At 36.8% G+C, this 25,943-nt stretch overlaps 1 protein-coding gene across 2 annotated transcripts; it reads left to right on the top strand.

Annotated features, from left to right (window-relative positions):
* Nucleotides 1-2,363: 2,363 nt before the first annotated feature.
* On the top strand, nucleotides 2,364-23,245 carry LOC135625577 (probable histone acetyltransferase HAC-like 1). Of its 2 annotated transcripts, none has more exons than XM_065130559.1 (17): nucleotides 2,364-2,828; nucleotides 3,385-3,735; nucleotides 5,614-5,725; nucleotides 5,969-6,284; nucleotides 6,367-6,846; nucleotides 7,059-8,839; nucleotides 12,567-12,863; nucleotides 12,968-13,243; nucleotides 15,254-15,382; nucleotides 15,539-15,739; nucleotides 15,920-16,062; nucleotides 16,153-16,465; nucleotides 16,680-16,819; nucleotides 19,314-19,392; nucleotides 19,560-19,949; nucleotides 22,303-22,520; nucleotides 22,628-23,245. In XM_065130559.1, exons 2-17 carry the CDS (start codon nucleotides 3,554-3,556, stop codon nucleotides 22,740-22,742), a joined length of 5,172 nt encoding a protein of 1,723 aa, XP_064986631.1. In that variant the 5' UTR covers nucleotides 2,364-2,828; nucleotides 3,385-3,553; the 3' UTR covers nucleotides 22,743-23,245. The 2 variants fall into 2 exon arrangements, with proteins under 2 accessions (XP_064986631.1, XP_064986630.1); XM_065130558.1 differs by having other exon boundaries at nucleotides 6,361-6,846.
* The last annotated feature ends 2,698 nt before the right edge of the window (nucleotides 23,246-25,943 follow it).

Below are 25,943 nucleotides of genomic sequence, written 5' to 3'. Positions count from 1 at the left end.
ATGGTTCATCGTCATGGATCATCGATGAAGACTGGGCTGACCACTCGTCATTGTCGATTTGGATCACGTAAAACACTCCCGTGGCATCCTTGGAGGAGTTCGATAAACCTCAAAAGTGTTTGCAACCCAGCCTGCTGTTTTATGCAGCAGCACAACAAGTAGCAACACACATCCATTGTTTTCGTCTGTGGTTCCAGAATGATGTATGCAACATGAAGCTGATGAAATCTAGTAGGATCTAAGCAGTCAACATGAGAAGGACACACCGATGTTGTACTCGTATGAACCTCCCAACAACTTTCTGCAGTTTTATTCTCCAAATTTGTTGATTTCCCTCGCTACAATTTGGTTTGTTTCTTTACAAAAACAACATATCTCGATTATTTTGGATTAATTAGATAAATATTTTGTTGATATTGAGTTTCACAAATAATAATATATTTAATTAATTTTAAAAAATATTAAATTTTTATTTATAATTTCTATTGATATTTTATTCGTAGACTCTTTCCATATTACATCTTTTATTTGCTATGTTTACAGTATGTCTATATCGTATTAAATTATTCTGCATGCTCAATGGAGACTACATGTTATTATTAGAAACTTCTTGGAATATATCATCTCTTAGTTAACAATATTTAGATCTATAAAATATTACGAGTTTTAACAATACTATTTATAATTTTAGTTTCTCTATGTCTAACTATATTATTTTATAATATTAGTTTGTTTCTAATTTAGACGCACTCGATGATGATCGTATGAAACTTCTATCATTCCGCCATACTTTATCGACATAGTTTGAACTCCACGCTCAAGTTCAGGATTATTATTATTATTTTCATTTAGTCAAATAATATCATCATAAAATAAAACAAATATAGTAAGTTCATTCATTACTGATGTATAAATATAATAACTTATTATTTATCCCTGATATAGCCCCGTATTGATAGGAAATTTATTGGAAGAAAACTTCAAACATCCCACTCAATATAGTATGAACTCAATAAATAATATTTTCATTAATATCTTCATCTTATAAAATAATCATCTAAGATGCATGAATCTTTTACTTATCGAACTTCTTATTCATTTAATTTAACTATCTCCTCGTATATACTATCAATATTACTAAGATTATATACATATATACAGTTTTACTTAATTAAAAAATATTTAGTTTTGAATATTTCTTTCCATAAATCAAGTTTATGATTAACTTTATTTAAACTTTCATCAAATAAAATAACAAAGAAGGTCTATCCATCACTGATGCCAAAAAGAAAATAAAGGAAAAAACTTACTGCTGATCCTTAATATAGGGAAAATTTTTGGAAGTAAACCTTGTTGTTTCATCTTCAATCAGCATGGATATCCTCAAAGACATGGTTTCAAGTCAACATACGCCTTTCCTCAATGATATGGTTTCAGATACTTTGTATTATTATATGGTAAAATTTATAAAACAAGAAAGAATAATTCTATACATTATCTTACTTTTATTAATATTTTCTTAGACCTTCACACTACTAATTTTACTAGTCTCAAGCATTCATAGATGTTCATAATTAAGATAATTTTATCTTATTTTATTTTCCTAGGAATATAAAACTATATATATATATATATATATATATATATATATATATATTCTACAAAGGATAATGGTGAAGATTAATATTTGATCCTAATAGCTTACTTGTTACAAGCTAGACTATTTTGATATCTTCAAAAATTTATTAGATGAGATTTTGAACATAGATATACAAGATAAATGCTCATAAATAAAAACAATAAATAAAATATTTTTTTCAAGAATCTCCCATATTTTTAACATAGATAATTATAATTTACCTAATATGATGCCAATTTTATTTTCTAGTAACCTCTCATGCTCACTATAGGTGGATCAATAATATCCTCTATTAAATTTAATGTGACTAATATTTTTCTTGGTGTGATTTCTGGGCTACACCATAGTGAACATGCATTGCTCATAATTACCATGCGGTGCAAACCACCGGCAAATTAACACCGTCTGCTCGACGCCAAATGCCAATCCCCGTCCGTCCATTTCATCCCATGTTGTTTTTGGCAACTGCTTTCGACACCCTTTTCGTTACCTCGATGCCTACCTACCTCGTAATTCGGACGAGGCGACGGCTTCAAACGTGGGTCCCACTCAGGTATCTAACCCGCATCCAATCAGAAAGCGGATAGGTTGACAGGGAGAACTCCGTGAGCGCGGAGGTGGGTGGGGGGGGGGGTATGGGGAAGCGCTCCCCCCCCGGCGCACCCCCCTCCTCTTCCCCCGGCATTTATCCTCACGTGCGTGACTGACGGCTGTAGAAATCGCCTGGGTCTTCGATCGGGCTTCAAAGCGGCGGTGGGCGAACGACCAGAAAAGGAAACAAAGAACACCAAATCGGGGTTAAAGAAAATTCTAATTCCAGACTTCGTCGAAGCGTTGTTCCGAGATCGGATCCGTCGATCGATCGAGGAGGGAGGGAGGAAGAGGGGAAGCCCACCGCCCGGGTTCGCATTAATTGATTGGACTCCAAGGGAGGAATTAGTATCCGGTCAAGGGGCTTCGATTCGGAAGCTGCTCGATTCCCCCCCGTTCGCTCGAATTCGTCCCGCTCCACAGATCTTGGATCGGTAGTCGGGGGGTTTTTGATCAAGCAGACCTTCGGGCCTCCTGCTTTCCCCCTTTAATCGCCGCTGCTCGCGGAGTTCGTCCAGCTGCTGCTGCTGCCCCGCGACACACGACGACCGGTGATCGCCGTCCCCGCCTGAGACTCCTTGCTCCTACTCCCTCGTAGGTCAGTTGGGTTTGATTGTTCGTATTAGTTTGTTGATTGAGCTTCATTTTGATCGATGCTGGGGTAGCTAGGGTTTGGGCCAGCGACATGATTGTGTAGTTAATGTCTTTTTGCTGTCTTATTTTGACGGAGAAAAGAGATATTTTGATAAGCCCAGAGATTTTCTGTCATCTTTCATCGTCCGGAAACCTATGATGTCTGTCTTGCTTGCTGCATATGCGTCTGGTCCTCGCGGCAGAGCCAATGCCGTCGGGATTCAATTCTTAAATTAGGGCTTGTTGATTCGTAATTGCTGTTGGTCTTGGTGTCAAAACTCATTCCCTTGTGTTGCGGTTGGTTGTAAAGTTGAAGGGATTATGATCGTAATCCTTGTGTTGGCGTGAGCTCTGAATGCGCCAAAGACGCTTCAGAACTAGAAAGACCTGTGGTGTTTATTATTTAGTCGATTTATTGCTTTTTTGGTTGCGTGTATGTTTTTGAAGCTAAACAACTTGCCTTTTAGCATCCCTTCACTTTGTTTAGTGCATGATCCATGCTGAAATTGGTCATCATGCAGATCAGTTATCAGGAGCTTGATGGCCTGAGCAAAAATGTCTCTAGCAGCCTTCTTTTTTTATCAAACATTGGGAATATTGCATCTTCAGCTAAAAGCCCGTGCTCTTTCGTCCTGTTTAATGGTTGTGTTATGATTGGAACTTGGGTGTTGACATCCAAAAGGGAGGAAAATGAATGCTCATGCTCATTTGACTGGTCAAATCTCCAGTCAGATGTCTACCCAATCAAGCACACAAGTGTCAGGTCCTTCCCAGCAGATTGGAAATTTTATGGCATCCCAGATGCAGGGTCTTGGATCGGGACCCATGGATTCTGAACTTCAGAATGGTCGTGCTACCATGCAGCAGAAAATGTGAGTATTCACTTTGCAACTTAATTATTATGTCTTAAGTTCTCTCTGTCAACTTTGACCTTGCATACTCAGTCATGGTCATCCAATTGTGTTGGTGGCTCAAGGTGATGGATGAAGCCTAGACTAATCCATTTTTTGGCGATGGATTTAGAAGAGAGCACTGACTATTATTCCTCAATGCCTTGTTGTGATATTAGGTTATATTTCTTAAGCAGTGACATTCTAACTTAAGACCAGCCAGTCTTAGCTCAGCTGCTGGTATCCCTTGCCTTGGTTCAAGGTCTTGGGTATTTAAGAACCCATATATTCAATGTTTATCCTGCTATACGCATGTTTTATCTGCTTCAATCCAAGTTTTACATGTTGTGTCTGCTGCAGTAATCTGCTCATCTGCTGTTATCTGCTTCCATCCAAGATTAGAAGCCAATATGGCAAGGTGGCAAGTTGCTAAAACCGGGCCATCGAAAGTAAAATGCTGCCGTTATATTGTAATTAGTGTGGGAATCTCCATAGTTGCCTATATCAATTCAGCATTTTATCTTACCTTTTTATCACCATCACGATCTTATGAAACTGCTGAATCGTGCGTGTGAGCAACATCTTTGGGATCTCAACCACTGAAAAAAAGGGAAAATGTAAAGAAAAATGAGGGGTGGATGTTGTTTTTATTTTTCTTTGGGAGGGAAGAGAGGAAGAGGGGGGGGTGGGGTTGCAAACTGGTACCTTTTTGGTGTCTGACGTAGGTAATTGGCATTAAGTTAGAAGTCTGCTAGTTACAGACCTGTACATTGTCATGATCTTCTAGTGTCAACATATGTGCTATTACTGTAAGATAAATCTCACTGCCCAGTTGACTTTGTTTCTTGTTCATGCCAATTCCATAATACATTCATATGATAGGATTTTATTATTCATAAGTAGGCATCTGTCTCTTTACATGTTGAATGGCACCATATATTTGTTGCTACATCATACTCACCAAAATCCAAGTAACAATTTGCATGTCATGAACTTTGTAGCAATAAATATTTCTAATATTTAATTATAACTAGAAACTGACCTTAGAATCTTATTACTGACTGCTGTAGTTTTTGTTGGTTTCTTGTGATATTACATTGTTATTGATTTATCGTCGATGGTTAATGTAAGAGTCGTGTTACTTGAGACAGAAGCTTCATTTCCATGAATGTTATGCTAATTAGTGTAGGAACACTTTCACAAATTGTGCAGACAAGGATGCTATTGATATGCTTTCATAATCAAAACTTTGCATGCATGCATGCATGGATTTGGCTTTGTCTCTCTTGTGAATGTATGCCTTTGTTTGTTTCTCTTTCGTAACTTTTATTTTTAAGGACTTCTATTGGACATGTAATTCCAATTGATGAGATGACGTCCCAATTGTACCTTTAGAAATATAGAATTTCACCACTAGGACAAAACAACAAATATTTTTTCTACTTGTACATTTTGTCCTGGTACACCTTTGTTTCTGGAATCTGCACTTTTCTGTAAAAGTGGTATTTGTGCATTATGTGATTGTCCATACCTTACAGTCTGTGATATGTACTTTAAGTGGTGTTGGTCCTTATGTTGGCAATATTTACATCAAAGTGAAGTGACTAGGGAATAGATTATCATGAAACACAGAAACCTAGTTCTCTATAAGATAACCTAGCATCATATTCTAGTGTATTTATGGCACTAAGGATATTTCCTAATAGTTGTAGGCTTCATTCACTTTGCAAGCTGAAAATGTATGTCCTTATTTTCTTTATTTTCTCTTTTGTCAGTACTGGAAATATGTAACATTTTCTAAGCATTAACATTTGTGCTTCTTGATTTGTTGTGACAATTTTAATTGCTTGGATGTTTCAGCTACAATATTCTTCAAAGAAAAAATCAAGCGTATTCTGAAGAGTGGGTACGTAGAGTACCAGAGCTTGTTAGGCGTTTGGAAGATCGTATTTTCAGGGAAGCTGCTACAAGGGTAACTACTTTTTACCAATGTTTCTTTTCATTTATGTGAGAACCCTTTTATTCAAATGTTTCATCCTTTATCTTATTTCGATTTAAGTCCAGGGAATTATAGTTTGCTTAAAGTGCTACCGTGAAACTTCAATTCTGGAGTTCTCGTTATGATAAAACACAGTTTTTTGATATAATTGGCTGTTTCTATTCCTCTACTGAAATTTTCACAGTCCATCTAATGCATATGTGTTCCTGTGATCAGGAAGTTTATTTGAATTTAGCTTTGGATCCAGTTGATCATCGTTTGTGCTCCATAATAAAGAATGTTCTCAACAACAGTCGACCCTTGTCACATCATATTACACCTTCCTCTGCTGTTAGCACAATGATTCCAACTCCTGGTATTTCAAATAATGGCAGCACCAATACTGCAGTTTCAGTTCAACTAGAGAACCCTACAGTTACTGCCAGGAATACTGCTGTTGCACCTCAAACTAAAGCAAACATGGCAAACTTACTATCAACTGCAAATGGTCCACCTGATGCTGGAAACAATACCTCCCTCAATGCCTCCGATGGTAAATTTTGGGCATAGTTAGTCTTTGTTTAATATTTAAGGTTTACTGCTGTGGATTGATTGTATGTTTGTTGTAGGAACAGTTTGTAATGGTTACCAGCACCAGTCGGCCAATTTTGGTCTTGGTTCAGGTGGAAGTAATATAATGTCCTCAGTGGCTTCAACCAGCATACCGAGACAATTTAGTCAGATGATACCAACTCCTGGACTTAATAGTCAACAGGCAGCATCTGCAAATTCTGAGTGTTCAAATGGAACTGGATTTTCTAGCACTGAGACTCCTGTGGCTCCACAGTCACTCCAACAAAAGAAATATGCTGTGAGTCAAAACAGCCATATATTCAATAGTCTTGGTGCTCAAATTAATGCTGGAATGAGGTCCAATGTTCTGCACAAGGGTTCCCCTTATGGGTTCTCACATGCACTTGCAAATGGTGCATTGGGATTAATTGGAAACACCATGCAACTAAGTGGGTCTGCAGCATCTGAGGGTGTCCTGACTCCAAATCCTTATGTTAGTTCTCCAAAGCCTTTGCAGCAACATCATCAACCAAGGATGCCAAGTAATCTTTCCTGCTTTAAGCATAAATTAAGATGTTCATGAATATTTTCTTCTCTAATTTTCTGTTCATGTAGTTGATTCCAGTTCACAGATGGTGTTTTTAAGTGGAATATCTTTGTTCGTAGCTTCATACAAATTCACGTTGTCTATCATTAATTTCTAAGTTTTCTATTTGTAACAAACTTAAGAGGATTTAACTTTGTTTTTCTACAGCATCATTATCACAGCAAATATTACCTGTGGTTGATGATGGTAATACAGTGAGAACTACTGATATAACACATTCTGAGACCTTTCATGGACCTGATTCATCCAGCTTATCTGCTATGAATAACATGAATTCTGTTAATTTGCATCACAAGTTAAGAGCAAATGCAGGGTTGCTAAACTACAATGCAAGTTTCAAGTCAACACAACTTCCTCTGAATATAATACCTCAGTTGCTTGATCATTCAGAGAAAATGAATTACCAGTCATCTCAGTCTACGAGGGAACAACTACTGCAATCACAACAGCACATGCAGCAATCGACACAGCAGCCCAATCAAACTTATGCACAGTTTGTTCAGAATCAGCATCTGCTGCCACAGAGACAGCAGCAAAACCAACAAATTGCACTAATGAATGATTCTTTGAGAAAGTCTTCAGCGACTTCACATTTTGGTGAGCAGCTAGTTCCTTCTCATTCTAATGTAACTTGTTCTGAGCCTTTGATTCAGTCAGCAGCTCGACATGTCCAACCTCCAGACTTACAGACTCAATACCAGCAGAATGCTTCTGCCGAAGGTCACGCTAAAAGTGCTCAATTTCTTGGCCATTTGCCCAGCCCTCGAGATTTTCATGTCTCGGTTTCAGAGGGTTCACTGCAATTGTTGCATCCGCACCTGCAGTCTGATGGATTTTCGGAGAACATTGGTCACATATCCAGTGAATTGCAAGCAGATGAACTTCTGCAATTTCAATGGCATCCGCAACCACTAAAGCAAGCACAGATGCCAGAAAAACAATCATGCCAACAACTCCAGGAGGAGCTTAACCAAAGAATAGCAGGGCAAGATGACACTCAGCAACCTAATGTTTCTGCTAGAGAAGTAGATTCTGGACGTGAAGACTCTATAAAGCAACAAGACTATTTGAAACAGATAAGGTGGCTGTTGTTTCTGCATCATGCCCACAGGTGTCCATCAAGAAAGGGACTATGTAGAGAATCCAACTGCTTGAAAGCTCAGGAGTTAATTATGCATATGGATGCCTGCAACAGTGAGCAATGTAGGTTTCCACGCTGTTCCCAATCTAGGAAACTTGTCAGGCATATCCGTAATTGCAAAGTGGCTGATTGTCCAGTGTGCATTCCAGTACGTGATCATATAGCAGCAAATTATAAGGCACATGCTCGTGCTCTGTCAGACACTAGTGTGGTTACTGAAATAAAAACAGATTCTGATGGAATGAGAACAGATACAATTCCTACTGAAGATTCTGGGGACAGGCAGCCTGCATCCAAGCGCATGAAGGTTCAACATATATCTCCTTTTCTTCCTAAGGTTGAAGCTTCTGTGGTCTGTCTGCCTTCAGGGAACCAGCACTGTGATTTCCAGGAGACAGAGGCTTTAGAATGCAAACACAGAACTGTGATGATATCTGCTAATTCTGAGGTTGTTTTGAAGATGGATGAACCTACTGGCTCTGGTCATGAACAAGTACCAGTTTTTGGCAGTGATATCAGTGAAAATAAGAACTTGCCAACCTGTGAAAAAGATCCCAGTGTTTCCAATTCTGTCAACTCTCATGTCAAACAAGAAAATATGGTGGTTGATAAAATGCTGGATCAGTCTACCATAGAAATCAAGCAAGATCCAGGTAACCAAACAACAGATCAAATAACTGGAAATAAATCAGGGAAGCCAAAGATAAAAGGTGTTTCATTGATTGAACTGTTCACTCCGGAACAGATTACGGAGCATATAATGGGTTTGAGGCAATGGGTTGGTCAGGTTAGGTTCTTGACATGCTTAAGATTTTTTTTTTGTGTTCCTTCTTCAAATTTTAACTGAAAGACTTTTGAAATTATCAAAACCTACAAAGCATATATATTATATTCCCATTTTTTTTGGGTCCCCTTATGGTAATGACAAGCTTATGTTCTCTTTTATTGTAACTGATTATTGATCTAGATAACTATTCATCCTTTTTTCTTCACTTTTTGTTACTAACCTTATTTTAGTTAACAAGGTTATTTCTACCTGATGTGCCAGCCTTATCACTATGTGATGCTTTAATAAGGAGCTGCTCTATCTTTGTATTGCTACTGAAATGCCTTAGATCTTCTGAACATTCTGTTCACAATTCCTGGGCTAACAGGGTTTTGATGTGTGTGATATAGTTCACTATCTCAAATAACCTTTTAATTGTCAGTTCAGAAATTGAAGAGGTTGGGCTTAGTGGCTTATATAAAAAAACCGGCCTAGAAGTTCTCTGCCCTGGTCTGGGGAGGCTCAATGTATACAGTCTTACTTTTGCAAGTAGAGAGGTTCATGGCTTGAATCTTGGGCACCCAATGTATTAGTCTTTCATCAAAGTTATTAATATATGATATAATTTATGTTTTCACTAGTCAATCTTTAGATGTGTTTTCTTGTTGGATTATAAGTGCATCTTGAGTGCTTTAAAGATCTTTCATGGCAACTCCATCAAACATCATCTGACATTCAGTTTTCTGAGGTTCCTTAAAAATTTATTCCTGAAGTATCTTGTATATGTTGGATTTGTTATCAAAAGGTGAATGGTTAATTTTGGAATCACTGACTAATAAATTTAAACTTGTTCTTTTTACTTTGAGGCACTTGCATTCTCCCACTCCTTTATTATCTTGGCAAATTTCATCACTTTTGGATCATTTGTTGCACAAGCCAATTCCAACTTATTACAGTGCATATGCTTGAACTGTAGTCGGACAAAGCTCACAACTCTCATCTTTGATAGATGCAGATGTTTTATATGAATCAAGGATTTTAGTTTCATGACATGGGGATTTGCCAATACCATTCTGGAACAATATAATTCTGAAATTGACACAGGCCAATTGACCCAAGCATGTGCCCAAACTAATACCTTTAGAGCAGTGCTATCAAAGGCATTAGGAGCTAAAAAGTGTCAATATTTTAAAATGCCCGAGGCCCTAGGTGCTTGCTTAAGCGAAGCAAGATACTTGTCAAAATAAAAATTATAGAGAATATAATTAAGGATTAAAAATTAACATTAATACTATTCGTAAATTGTTATTAATAAGAATTAACATTATTATTAACAGAACTAACACTCCGGGTGGGTGGTGGAGAGTAAGGGAGGGGGTTGAGAGCAGGGGAATGGGTCTGAAAGTGGAGGAATGGGGGTTGAGGCCGTGCCCCCTCCAACAGTGGGAGGGGGCACGGCTAACGACTTCACAGTAGAGAGGGAGAGAGAGGGTTGCACCACCGGATATTGGGAGAGAGAAGAGGGAGCTGCACCATGAGAAGAGAGAGGCGAGACGGGGGTTGCACTGTTGGAAGAGAGAAGAGCGGGTTTGCACCATTGAGAGAGACGGAGAGAGCGGGAAGAGAGGGGGGGGTTGTGCTGCTGGAAGAGAAAGAGAGGGGGCTACACTGTCAGCTTAGAGAGAGATCGAGAAGGGGGATGCATCTGCAGGAGAGATAGAGAAAAGAGAGGGGGGCTGCACCATCGAGAGAGACCGAGAATATAGGGGAGGGGTTTTTCTTCGCCAGGAGAGAGAGAGAGAGAGGAACCTGCATTGATGAGAAAGAGAAGAGAGGAGGGTTGCACCGTAGCGAAAGAAAGAAAGAAGAATAGGGTGCTACGTTGGAAGAGAGACAGAGCGAAGGTGGTGAGGGGGGAGACATCTTAGAGAGAGGGAGGTACTGCTGGTTGAAGGGGAGGCATCGCCATGTGTTGTCATCCGCAAGATGGGAGGCATCGCCATGCTATCAATCGCAAGAGAGGGGAGGCATTGTTGTTCTGGGGGAGGGGAGCTACTTGTGCGCGAATGTCGATTGTGAGTCACTGGTTACTTTGCATGCAACAAGGCGGAGAGGGATGAGAATTAGGGTTCGTTAGACACCGGGGGAGGTGTTTTTATATTTTTATTAAAAGATTTGATCAAACCAAGTGGCTTGAACCAAAATATTATAAAATCTTTTAATGATTTGATCAAACCAATTGACTCAAGCTAGGATCTGATCAAATCTGGGAATTTGATTAGCTGCGCCAGGCAACCAAGGCACTCACCAATGTTATATTGAGGCGCTCAAGCCTTGCCTCGTTCGGGCGCCTAGGTGGGCACATGAGTGCCTATTAGCATCCCTGTTTTCTGGTGCAGTATGTGTCACTCTGGTGACATGTACTACATCAGTTCTTGAGGTATTATAACTATTCTGTACGAAATACTCCGACGAAAGCACTAGAAAAAAATATTCATATAGGATCAAGATACTTGCACCAGCCTTCAGTATGTCAATTTTTTTTACCATAAATATGGAAATATGACAGTGGCTGAACTTGATAATAGTGACCATACGTTAATAGGTCATCTGGTAAGCCCATTAATGATACTTTATTATTCTTGTGCAAAGAATGACTGATGTATTTTTCTCATGTATTTGGTGATTATGCATGTCATTCATATTTTGGTTCTATAGTCATTTTAGACAAGTCAGTAGATTGTGTGCAACCTGCAGATCCAACTGATATTTAAAGTCTGTTAACATAATTGAAAGGCATTTTGTCTACACATGAAATAATGTTTATTTAAATATCAGGTTGTAATATACATCATAATTTTTTCAAGTGACTTCTATACAGGCTGTATTTCAAACTAAAATTATATTTTTACTAAGTATAAAAAAGAATCGTGTCAAAATTCTTGATGAAACTGTAGAGTGGCAGCTAGTTCTTTTTAGCATTTTTTCAATAGAATTCAGGTTTCACAAGGATGCTTCTAATGTTTTTTGTGTCTGTAATGTTTTTTATCAACATTATATAAGCTGATGTAGTATATAATACCATATTTCTAACTATTGTCCAATTTCGGTTCCCCTTATTTTTCTATCTTCATCCAGTTTTTAGATTCAAAAATTTCTACAAATGAAGAAAAGAAAATGAAAGGAAAAGATGATATAAGAATGCAGACTTTTACAACCAAAATAAGGGTTTCTAAAAGGTTAGGGAAGTTCTGTGGCGAGGTTACTGCTTATCCATCTTTTTGCACATCAGAACTAGCCATTTAAAGGTGTAATTCCTTTGTGTTTCTGAAATTGTCCATATGCCACATGGCATTTGTATTGGATAATTCATTTCCTGGGGGTTATGTATGTAAGGTTGAGTCAGCCTGACTTAAATGATAATTCATTTATTGGAGTAGAGAATTGCAATCATTATGGAACTAATGTGGTTGAAATCAGAAGTTTAACAGTACTTCCTAAACTTCCTGTTTCATCACTCACTGTCTAAATTGTGATCCCTTCCCAATCTCTCATTCTCCACTTTTCTACATTTTATGGCTGTCTTATGGAAGTTCTTGCAGGCATAAATACAAAGGTATTCTGGTCAATGCTTATAGAAATTGCTAGTTGAGCAACTTCCATGCGGATTATAGTTAACCACATCTGGAATTGTTAGCACTATTTCAATCAGACAAATAATCAGTATTGTATTTTTATGTTTTTACAGAGCAAGGCTAAAGCTGAGAAGAATCAAGCAAGGGAACGTTCGATGACTGAAAACTCATGCCAGCTTTGTGCAGTGGAAAAGCTAACTTTTGAACCCCCTCCAATATATTGTTCTCCATGTGGTGCTCGAATAAAACGAAATGCATTCTATTATACAATTGGAAGCAGTGAAACCCGTCATTACTTCTGTATCCCATGCTATAATGAGGCTCGAGGTGAAACTATAGAAGCTGAAGGATCTACATTTTTAAAGACAAAGCTTGAAAAGAAAAGAAATGATGAGGAAACTGAAGAATGGGTGTGTTTCTTCTTTGTGTTATCTTGATTTCTCTTTTTTTCTTTTGAGTTTTAGAGCCTATTGTGCATAATGCTCAAACATATGCCATCCACATTCTATTTCAGTGGGTGCAATGTGATAAATGTGAAGTTTGGCAACATCAAGTATGTGCTCTTTTTAATGGTCGAAGAAATGATGGAGAAGCAGAATTCACTTGCCCTAATTGTTGTGTTAAGGAGATAGAAAGAGGTGAGCGCAAGCCTTTGCCTCAGAGTGCTGTTCTTGGTGCAAAAGATTTGCCAAAAACTATTCTCAGTGATCACATAGAACGACGACTTTTTAGACGGCTTAAGCAAGAGAGGCAAGAGAGATCCAGGCATCTCGGGAAAAATTTTGATGAGGTGAGTGAGATATTTGTTTTGCATTTCCGTTTCAATTCTACAAATTTCTGTTTGATCTAAACTTCTGAGGAGCATGAAAGATATATATTCAAGGAACTACAACTGAAAACTTCGTTAATACTTATGCCGGTGTTCAACTTATAAATGGTCCAAAGTAACAACCTCCATTTATTTAGACTTCTGTGGCATTATTAATTGATAAATTTGTTTGTAGCAGTTGAGTTACATTTGGCCAGTGGCCAGGTTCCTTTTCTCTTCTGTTACGATTGCATCTTTTCTTCTATTAATCCTTCCTTTATTTCTGATGGGATTTCAATGTTTAATGTCAGATATAATTGGCAGATATAGCTCATGTCCTATTTTCCAGGTAGATAAAGCAAGTAATTACTCTGATTGAACCTTAAGATATTCTGGACCTGTAGTTCAACATTTCAGAGACCATCTATTATAAGTCTTCTTTTTTGTGTTAAAGCTTCTGGTGAAGCCATCATATTCTATCATGATAAGTCTGATTTCTGATATCCATACCATGTTCTTTCTTTGCCTACTGTCCATCCACAGACAAACCACTACTCTATAATAGTTTCTTTTTTACACATGCAATGCACATTGGCTAAAATCTTCACTGGAATTTTCATTTGTTCCTGTCATACATTATATATGAGCAGAATAAAAGGTCAGCAGTGTGACCGGAGTGTTTTTTGGTTTACCTTTTACCTTGTTAAACTCTTTGCTAATCAACTTGACAAGGCATGAATTAGGAATCTAGATAAAATGATGATATCTTATTTTATTTAGACTTAAATCAGAGTTATATCTGATATATACTAGTAAAAACTAAGTCTATCTAAACTATCAACTGGTTATGTAAAATAAAATCAACACCAAGACATTAGATAACACTTGTCAAAGAACATTGAAAAGACACTCCAAATATAATCATATATGGAAGGCCTAACTAACTGGTGTTTGAACAAGGACCCATCCTAGACCTAAGCTATGCATGCCCATCCTACAAATACTGTCCACAGGACTGCATAGTCTAGGGGGTTTAACTCATGCAAACGTACCCATGTATGCTGAAAATATTGTTTCCATCAGAACCCATTAAATAGTCTTACCATGGACCAAGACCCAATCAATATTATCTGGTGTTGCAGACTCTGTTGGTCTTATTAAGTCTTTTGTACCCATTTCTTAAATCTGAAAATATTGACAGTTTGACTTGTTGACATGCCAAGCTATTAACTATGAAGAGAGCTGCCTCCAGTTTGACACTAATCCTTGGCCTACATGTTTCTGGATCAATTGGCTAATCTTTGAGTTTTATTTCACCTTTTTTGTCAGATACAGAAATCATGATTTTCCTTCCCTTATATAACTGAGTATTTTCAGGTGTCACATTTGAGTGATTCATGAGCTACTTCATACAAGCATATATCATTATATTTCTGTAGGTTCAGTTTTTTACAACGAGGATGATGGATTTCCTAAATATGCTCATGGTTTTATTGTTTATTTGAACTAAATATTACCCATGTTAGGAGAGTTTTTCCCAGATGATTTACTCTTATCCTAAGATCTAAGAGTAAATTTAGTATTTGGTTCTTGGAAAAAAAGGATTTAAATATTGGTCCAATACTAGTTTTGGTAGTTTATCAGTCTGGTATACTGCTGGTGTTTAGGGCAGGACAGCAATATAAAATAATTCAAAATTCAAAATGAACTGATATGTGCTGCTATTGAGCTATATGTTTTAATATGGTACCTAATCAGACTGGTAAACATGAGTTGATTATGGGTTCTATTGGCTTTTAAAACTTTGATATGAACTTCTCGTTTTTAGCCTTGTCATTATGTTTCATGTACATTCCTGTTAAGTGATAAGAAAGAAATTCTTTTCGTGCTTTCCTCTCCTTTTAATATTGTTTTTTTCTCTTACTGAAGATGGTTAATTCTTATTCATTGTAGTTGAAAATTCTAAATTATTACTTCTTTTCCATATTTCAGGTACCAGGGGCTGAAGGGCTTGTAGTCAGAGTAGTATCATCTGTTGACAAAAAATTGGAAGTAAAGCAGCGGTTTCTAGAGATATTTCAGGAGGAAAATTACCCTAAAGAGTTTCCTTACAAGTCCAAGGTACAAAAGTTTCATACTTGATAAGCCACTGAAATTTATGCTTCTTGTTGTCCTATGCTGAAGAAAAAGTTTCACCATACATCATAAAATATATCAAAAGGTAGCTCAAGTCTATGATGAAATTGGTGTATTTAACCTAAAATATGCTTTTTCCAGGCTGTATTGTTGTTTCAGAAGATAGAAGGGGTAGAAGTATGCCTATTTGGGATGTATGTTCAAGAATTTGGTTCTGAATGCTCTTTCCCCAACCAGCGGCGTGTCTATCTCTCATATTTAGATTCTGTAAAGTACTTCAGGCCTGAGATCAAAACAGTGACTGGGGAAGCTTTACGTACTTTTGTTTATCATGAAATTCTGGTACTTTGACCTTATTATCTTTCTATCTTTTATGTTCTAAATATTATTCAGAATAATTTGTTTCAGTCCTTTATTGATGATCACACGCTTTTTCTACAAAAACAATAATGGCATGAAATACTTCAGGTCTTCTTTGTTTCAACCTATGAGCGATAACTTGTTTTTATTTATATGTTTCAGATTGGATATCTTGAATATTGCAAGAAACGGGGGTTCACCAGCTGTTATATTTGGGCCTGTCCTCCTTTGAGGGGCGAAGACTACATACTGTATTGCCATCCTGAAATTCAGAAGACCCCAAAATCTGACAAACTCAGGGAGTGGTAAAGCTTGAAGGCTTTCATGTCGTTTCTTTTTCCCTTTCGCTATTGTTATTGGTTGCATTTGCATTATTTGTTTTTCACCTTTACCAGGTACTTAACTATGCTTCGAAAAGCTGCCAAGGAGAATATTGTTGTTGACCTGACTAACTTATATGATCATTTCTTTATAACTATGGGGGAGTGCAAGGCTAAAGTAACTGCAGCTCGTTTGCCCTACTTCGATGGAGATTATTGGCCTGGTGCAGCTGAGGATATGATTTACCAGCTTCGCCAAGAGGAAGATGGTAAAAAACAACTGAAGAGGGGAAAAACCAAAATGACTATTACAAAAAGAGCTTTAAAAGCTGCCGGTCAAACTGATCTTTCCGGAAATGCCTCTAAGGATGCTTTGTTGATGCAAAAGGTATTTTTCTTCTACTCAGGCCTTCCATCATTTCGTAACTGAGGATTTCATGTTCATATCATCGTCTTACGATCATCTTATAAAATCCTGGTTGGGTTTTCGATCATGAATCTTGCTTGTTTCTTATTTACATAATTATTTTCAGAATTTTCTGTTGAAGTTATCATGTCCAGTAATCTAAATATTATTCTGCATTTTTTTTCTTCTTACACAGCTTGGTGAAACCATCTGCCCTATGAAGGAAGATTTTATTATGGTCCATTTGCAGCATGCTTGCACACATTGTTGCATACTTATGGTATCCGGAACGCGATGGGTTTGCAACCAGTGCAAAAACTTTCAACTTTGTGATAAGTAAGTATTATTCTCCAAGGCTGCACTTTTATATTTTTGGACTAATTAATATATCATCAAAACAAAAGGAGAAAAAAAAGCATAAAGTGATTGCCTTACTTCATAGAGGTAGTAGCAATTTATGAAATATAGGTGATAATAGGGGGTTTCACATAAATTCTCCTATGTCTAATATGGATTAGCAATCTCCATATTAGTTACTGCAAGTACTGTATGACTGTTATGGTCATCTGTTGCCGGTTGGTATGCTAACATCATGAATGCCATTTTATACTAAAATTTTCAATTGAAAACATAAAATGCTTGACAAATTGGAATTTTGTTACAGAACTATTGAATCTTTCTATGAATGGCACTTTTCAATGCTAGTATTGAATCTTTATTCATGTTCTTTTCCTCAATACATGTGTAGGGTTTTTTCTTCTTTCTGGCAACATAAGGGGCAGTGTTTATGAGGGCTCTTGTTACTTTTTTTTACTTCATGTCTCATCTCTTGAATCATTGGCTAATTTTTAAATCTCTACAGGAAAGAAAAGGTTGAGTCAACAGGTAAACAAATGAGTTAAACAGCACCTAAACAGTTATAGGAATTGTGTTCTTGCAACTGTTATACTATTTATTGAATAATCTGGTTCTAATTAGAAAATGATACTCATCTTCTTGGTACTTATTCTAGAGTTGATTGCTTGTTAGTCATGATCATTTCATTTCCTTGGAAAGAGAATTATACTTTCCTCTTCTGTCCTTCACCTAATAGCTTATGATAGGCTAGCAGTTTTGAAAATTATAGATTTGAAATTAAGTTAATCTATCAAACATCATTATGCCTAATTAATGCTCCTAATTTTGTATGGTGTTGCTGTTCCTTAAAATAAGGTCTGTGGTTATCTTTTAGAAGCCATTTTACTGCCATTAGGCTTTTCATCCAGACCTAACGACACTTACGGTTGTATCATATTTTCAGTGACTCTTAATATGCTCGTGGTTGAGTTGGTAATCCTTCAATTTGTAATCTGATTGATACTTTCAAACTGCTGGAGACTTCAAAATTGACCTAAATAACTTATATCCTCTCAGTAGCGTGCAGCCAAGTGCATGAGGCTCCTGCACCAGTATGAGGCCTAGGGATGTAAAAGTCTGCCTGTCCTTCTAAAGTTCTTTTGCTGCCCTCGTCTTCTCTTAAAAGCAACCTCTTTTGAAGTGAATTTCTTAGCTCTTGTAATTAATGCCTCTTTATATTCTCATTCAGATAGTTTGCTGTTGATAGTCCAACATTGAATCAGACTCTACCAAACTGTTGGAAATTACAAAATTAGCTAAATGAGTTATTTCCTTCCAGGTGGGATGTTATGTGAACTAGGTTTCTGCCAATCTGGGATCCGGGTAGGATAAGATCTGCATCATCAAGTTTTCAGGTTCCATTAGCTATTGGAAGATTTATGTTACCATTAGAGAACAATGGAGACTAATAGCTTCCAAGTGAAAATTATTTAATTCAATTTACTTTGGGACTACAGATAGCTTGGTTTAGATTGTCTGAAATTCCATTGTACAGAGGTAGTTAAAGAATGCGTATCTTGAGTACGGGTTAAGACTGATTTTGTACTACAAACTACAAAGTCTTGCCAAATACTTCCATTTTTTGTTGGTGTTAAAGAGGATTGTACATATTGGCTTGTGATTCTCTTTTGAGTTATATGTGTGCGATAGATATCATGGCCAGTGGATGCAGTGAGAAAAGTTAGAAAGGAGATTTTTGTTTGCCACCCTTTCCCTAAGAAAGAGCCTTATCTGGAACACCATGAGGACATTTTAGAATTTATTTCTATGAAGACTGTTAAGCAGGGCAGAAAAAAGTTGTATGCATTGTTCAAAGAAGTTAGTTGTTCAAGTTTCCTTGGCCCAGTATCTTTTTCTTTTCCTCTATTGATTTTCACTTGCTTAATATACCATTCTCTACGTGTTGCTTCTGGGTTTTGTTCCAATGCTTGGAAAATAATCATTCATATAGTTAGTTATTGGTGGATACTTTATGGTGTAATGAGTAATGAGATCTCATACATCACATAATCTTTTCAACCTTGAGAATGGTATTGAAGGTCCATATGATTTTTTTTTACTATTGATAAAGTATATATGATTTCGTAATAGCATGAGAAGAAACTGTTTCATTTGCTGAAGAAAGGATAAAAGAAAATGAAAAAAGAAATTGAGAAAATGAAGTCTATTTAGCAAGCAGTTTTTTACATTAATGTGAGTATAATTTTACAAAATTAGAGTGGTTAAAACAAATGATACTCATAAAATTTAATGGTATCAGATTGAAGTTTTTCAGCCATTACTTTGAACTATTTTATTAGTAGTCTCCCCATAGTGGTAACAAGTTGCTCTGAATGAACTTGTTATGGATTGAAGTTGCTCGTTCATATGTAGTTCTAAAAAAGGAGCTGAAAATATTGGAGTCTGGAATTGATTTGTTTCTATTGGCTTGTAGGTGTCATGAAGCAGAACAAAGTGTTGATGAAAGGGATAGGCATCCTACTAATAGCAGGGAAAAGCATATGCTATATCCAGTAAGTTATCCTAACAAAATTCATTCTGAGTGATTTCAAAATATTATCTTCTTATGGTTGTGTGTGCATTTCCATAAAAATATATATGCTTGTGGATGAGTTTGCATGATTGTGTTTTTTTGTTTATTTTACCACAGACTTTGATTGCTAACGCATGTACCCTGTAGGTTGAAAATAATGATGTCCCTCATGATACAAAGGACAAAGATGATATCCTAGAAAGTGAATTTTTTGACACCAGGCAGGCATTTCTGAGTCTTTGTCAGGGAAATCATTATCAATATGATACTCTACGTCGTGCCAAGCATTCATCGATGATGGTCTTATACCACCTCCATAATCCTACTGCCCCTGCATTTGTAACCACATGCAATGTCTGCCATCATGATATTGAAGCTGGTCAGGGCTGGCGTTGTGAAACTTGTCCTGATTTTGATGTGTGCAATGCTTGTTATCAGAAAGGTGGTATTGATCATCCTCATATGTTGACCAATCATCCATCAACAGCTGATCGTGATGCACAAAATAAAGAAGCTCGGGCAAAACGAGTCTTGCAGGTAACTTCGTTGATTAAAAATCTGTACCTGATTTAGGTGTTGACTCCTCAAGCATGTTATCATGTTTAATTCATAGTCATTGTTATGCTCTTATTTCTTTTTCTTTTGGAGATGAATTTTTTCAGACATTATTTTATTATGTTGCTTTTTTAGAACAGTTTTGTGGCAGAATTCAGAGCCTGAATTAGTTTTTTTTGTTGATAAAAGATTTAGTTATATACTAAGTCTGATAATGTGCAAATTTGCATGATGAGGAATTGCCATTAGTTTTAGTTGCATTATTGCTTCTTTTATATACTCTGGCAGAAGTGCATATGCAACATAACTTATGCTACTTAAGAATTATAGGCTGCATATTCTTTTATGTAAATCATAAGAACTAATGAAACTCTATCCTTTAAAGACATTCAAATGGAAAGCAATTATTAGACAATAATATTACAATTGTTGGCCTAAATCTTGCAGATCACTAGTCACCAGTGGAAAATCTAATCTGGAACTAATTTACCTAATGTAGCTTGTTTTTATGATTAGGCGAGTTGTGTCTATAATTCTCTAATGCCAAGTTTTTTTTTCCTTTTAAATATGTTGATAAAAAATTCATTTGTCTGAATATATTAGATCTAAATATGACCAGCTTATCCCTGTTAGGAACAGAACAGAATAAGAATTCTTATTATTTCTATGCAACTGCAACATAACATCATCCACAATGAGGAAAGAGTTTGTCGATGCACCTGAAAATAATTGTGAGAAATAAATTGTTAAATAAACTCACAATGCCAATTGAGACATGGCTCTTCCTGTGAGATTCTTTCAAAGGAGCTTTTCATGGTAAAAATTATTTTTAAACATGTACAAATCCATTTACGATACTCCTGTGTTAATAAATGAGTCATGTCTTAACAAAAAAAGGTCTTTGATTCAGTGTGGTTGCAAGGAGGTTTTTGGTATATATATATATATATATATATATGTATTTACCTGCACACTGTAAACAAAATGTGTGAAAAAAATTTATTTCATTATAATGAATCATACATATGCAGTTGCACAACTTCTCAGGTAATGTAGGACTCATAAGTAGTCTATTTTGCCATCCTAATTTTGGTTCATCCTCGGAACTCAAAAGCCATCAATGCATTAGCTTGCCTATTTGACACTGCACTTGTAAAAGAAATTAGCCTAGGAATTAAGAGATCATGTTTGTGTCGCTATTTAAGTAGTTTAATCTGCCATAAATAGCACGATCAAACAGAGTTGTAAATAAGCATTGATGGGCCCCACAAATGTTCCTTGCTTTCTGTATATTCATTCATTGGAGAAATTATATAATTTGTAATATCTTTTAGGAGCATTCTGAGCACTTGTTAGATTCTTTCATCATCATTACAGACCTTTAATTTAGTATATAATACTATAATTGTATCCATGTGCGATATTCATATACATAATTTCATGATCCAATATTTGCACATTAGTAACCACATTTTGTGTACGCGCATGTACAAATAGACTTTGTTTCTGAAAGAGGTAGTTTCTTTCATATTTGTTTCTAAAGACATCACGATCCACATATCTGCTTCCCTTTATAAGTTATGATTACCCTGTAATAAAAATCAGATCATGTTGGCAAGGTATTTTCTTGGAATCTAAAGGCCACTTGTACTATTAATGTTGGCCAAATTCTTAGCAAAGTTAGTGGTCTGTTAGTTGCTGCTTTAACTTGTTCGCTAGTCTGGGTCGATAGTTTTTTTTCCATATATTTTGCTTCTAGTGATGCTAATGTTGTTGGTGCATCATGTGATATGCTTATCAGGGTCTGCAGTACCGAATTGTACCGCCTGATACGGGTGGTACGTACTGGTCCGACCAGTTGCCGGTACGCGGACCGTTTGTTACCGGTCCGAGTGCACTGTAGCACTGTAGCAATCTACTGTAGCACTGTAGCAGTGCTATAGTACTCGGCACACCTGGGTGTACCGCTCGGTATACCGTACCATACCGGTACCGAGCCCAGGTCAAAATACTGGTACAGTATGGTATTGCGAACCTTGATGCTTATAATTCCTTATATTAACCCAAAAAAAAAATCTTGCAATTTTTTAAAAGCTAAATTTTAGGTTCTCAGGTGTTGGTGCAAAAGATTATGAACAAAATAAAATATCACTTAAAATGCAATTGATTTTGCTGCTTTGACATCAAATCTTTTGGTATAATATTAGATCTAACACTGGGCTTAAACTATTTATTAAGTTCTCTGTTGTTTTGTTCAAGTCTAAAATGTTTTGCACTATTCGGCAAATATAATTTTTCGCTATTATGTGCTCACTCAATTTCTTATATTCTGCAGCTTCGGAAAATGCTAGATCTATTGGTCCATGCTTCACAGTGTCGCTCTCCTCAGTGCCAGTATCCTAACTGCCGTAAAGTTAAAGGCCTTTTCCGCCACGGTATACAATGCAGGACGCGTGCATCAGGAGGATGTGTTCTGTGTAAGAAGATATGGTATCTCCTCCAAATACATTCCCGTGCTTGTAAAGAATCAGAGTGCAGTGTACCACGATGCAGGTGTTTTGTTTACTCCGTAAATGTTGTGCTTATTGATTTCTTTATGATTGTTTTGCCATATTGCCATAAATGGCGGATTAACCTTGTTTGGTTTTTTGTTTGTCCAGAGATCTGAAAGAACACTTGAGGAGATTGCAGCAGCAATCTGATTCCCGGCGGAGGGCTGCAGTGATGGAGATGATGAGACAGCGTGCTGCTGAGGTTGCTGCAGATACCGGATAACAAACCAAACCGTGACAATGTTATTTATTAGCCAAGGGAAAAAAACAGGAGATTGTACCCTCCATGCCACAAGTGCACGCCATTCAAGTACGCAGCCAGTGGTCGTTAGCAGATCCTTATAAGGCTTCTTCTACAAATCAATGGTTGGACATGCAATGGAACATGAACGTCCGACTTCCACATGGTGTCGATAACCAAATCCCGCTGACCTGCTGAGTTATCCATCGATACGAACCAGCTGGAGGTGGTGGTTCTCTTTGTCATGCAGTGGTTCATCATCCATGGATGGTGGTTGTATCATATATGTTATGTAATTCATCAATTCTTAGTTTCCTAATCAGTTTTATTTCCCTTTTTTATTTGTGTTCCAACTTGGAAGGGTTAGGGAGGAATGGGGTTGGACCGGCTATTGCGCTTGTTTAGCCCTTGTCCATTTTGTAGAATATGTTTATTGCTACGTGACACACTTCAAATAAGTAGGAAGCTCTCTGTCCTCTCTTTTACAGTGTTGTCCAGAAAAATTCATGCACTGTCATTCATTCATTCATTCATATATATATATATATATATATATATATATATATTCTCTCACTTGTGGATGCACATTCAAAGGTGAAACAGTAAATAAAGAGACGTACTGCGAGATTGCATGTCCGAAAGTTCACCCACTTTTAATCGGTGTGATTCTGACTATATTCGATGTGGATGTGGTGGCAATAGGTCATCAGTTTCATCAATTGTCACAATCTAACCCCGATGGAATAATTAAATTATTAATTTTATCGAATTTAATTATTAGCTTAAAAAAATTGAAGTCAAAAGAAAGTATTAGTACATCAGAACTTGCATGTGGAAATATTACATATTTACATCACCTCTTATTAGAAGCACAGCACAATCGAGCATCGCCTTGTGAAACGCCGCTTCTCCTCCATCAGGTGCCTCCTCTACTCCACCAACATCACTCCCTCCCCTGTCAGGCATCACTCAGCCAGGAGACGCCTTTCATCCAATTACACGTCACTTCCCTGCTACTGGACATCACTCCCCCCCTCCATTTGCACATCCTCATCTTTCTCCACATCTCGCACGATCATACTAGAGACGTAGAACTGTGAAAGCTCTCACGAACACCCCATTTGACGAGGATTACTGAGAAACACCTCTGACGGTCTCCTTTGTGTTTTAGTTTTTGCTTTCATAGAGAGTAAGGGAGTGATATCCATTGACGTTAATAGTTGGTCGCACGTCATTCATGTCGCATACTGATCCTCCGCATTTGCTTCTTCTTACAGAGAGAGAAATCAGCTGCCTCAAATGATTGTACTTGCGATCGACATTCATCAAGCTTAAAGATCCTTTGCATTTGCTTCTTTCTTAAAAGAAATCGCTTGCCTCAAATTTACATGTTGTGATCATCGTGGCTGCAGTATTATTTATATGTTTCGACTGGGATGCGGTCGTGGCCGACGTAGAGAGAAACGAGGTCAAAGCCATCTCTGGCTAGAGAATTCGAAACTTTATCCGATATATTTTTACACCTAGTTAGTGATGATGTACTAGACTACTGCCTTTGCCAAATGTTAGCATTCTAAGCCTTATTCAATATATTTTACCAAACCAACTAGAAAAAATTCTTGTGGAATCAGTGCCAGCAAAAAATGTCTCCTGTACATATTTCATCAACTAGAAAAAATTCAGAACTGGTAGGTACTTCCAATAATATCAAAATGCCACTGTCAATAACCTTTTGTGTAGTTCCAAACTGACAGATCTAAACCAAAATAATTCTAATGGTTATACAGCAAACAGCAGTAAATGACAGTGTCTGCGAATCCAAATGTATAGTGTCTTTGTAGCATTATACCACCCAAAGATGAAACCACAGAAAAGACGATCAAATCTACAAATCATACCTAGTTTTCCTTATGTACACTTCATTGTTTTATCATAGCATCAATATAGAGAACTAAAAATCTGTCATACTACACTCTGGAACAAAATATGTATCAATATAGCAGAAGATGTTAGACAACTATCTTGGTGTCCCCTCTGGTCTTCATATTCCACATCTGCACCTTCTTATCTCCAACTCAAAGACCAGTCTCCCTCACTCAGCCAGTCTCTTATGTTTAGCACATATCTTGGTTTATAATAGCTTTCTTTCAGTAAGTCCATTGTAAGAAAAAAAATTATCAGTGGGCAAATAGTACGACTAACAAATGGTAGAGCAAGGTAGCAGTTCAATTTTGTTTTGCTTTAGCGCTAAGGCAGCTAGATGTACATATTTAGGTATTTCAACTGTCTTTTGAGACCACAAGATTAATCCTAAGACAACAAGTGTCAGCCGTATAACACTCCATGTTTTTTTTTTGTTTTTTGTAACATTATGTTTTGGGGGGTCGTAGAATTACCAATGTTTCCAATAAAAACAAAGGATCCGAAGAATTAGCTGCAAACAAAGATCATTATTTCGGAAATTAAACAAAACCTGTAAAACCAACCATCATCTTTAGCATAAGCATCAAAAAGAGAGTTCAGTACTTAACAAAACAATGAAAAACTATATACAACTTTTCCAAGATATATCATTGGAAAAGCCTAAAATGATTACTTAAAATAACTCCCTTGGCTGGGAGAAGGATCCTTATAGTTATTAGTCCAGTAACATGACAAAATTAAGGTACATGCTTAAGACACTAAAAATATATATATGTTGGACAACTCAGCTGAGTTCCTTAAATAAATGGGCAAAACACATACTTAAGAAAGGATTCACTGTAGACAAGATTCTAATAGCAAACGAGACTCCAGAAAAAAATATATTTAAGATTAACAAAAAGCATCAATGTTGTACGGAGTGGAAACCAAGTAGAAAATACTCTAAACTCAAGTAATGAGAACACTAAAAAGAATGACGAGGTCAGAATGTAAATCTCCGGCAAAGGCTAGCACTAGAATGTTAGATATAAACTTAAACCAAAATTGGAAGTATTAAAGTAAATTCTACAAGTTAAACATGATGATGGATAGCTAGAAACAACCCTACATATCCCAATTTCAACCTTATAAAAAAAATCCAAAGAATGGAAGAGGATAAGAATTTAAAGAACAAGCAAAACTTACTCTCAGGCTTCAGAAGGGTGAAGTCTCCATTGATGAACAAGCCTAGAGGAATTATCATAGCACAAATCTAACAAA

The sequence above is a fragment of the Musa acuminata genome, chromosome BXJ2-10, assembly GCF_036884655.1.
Source record: "Musa acuminata AAA Group cultivar baxijiao chromosome BXJ2-10, Cavendish_Baxijiao_AAA, whole genome shotgun sequence".
Classification (NCBI taxonomy): domain Eukaryota; kingdom Viridiplantae; phylum Streptophyta; class Magnoliopsida; order Zingiberales; family Musaceae; genus Musa; species Musa acuminata.
This window is presented reverse-complemented; position numbering and strand designations above follow the sequence as displayed.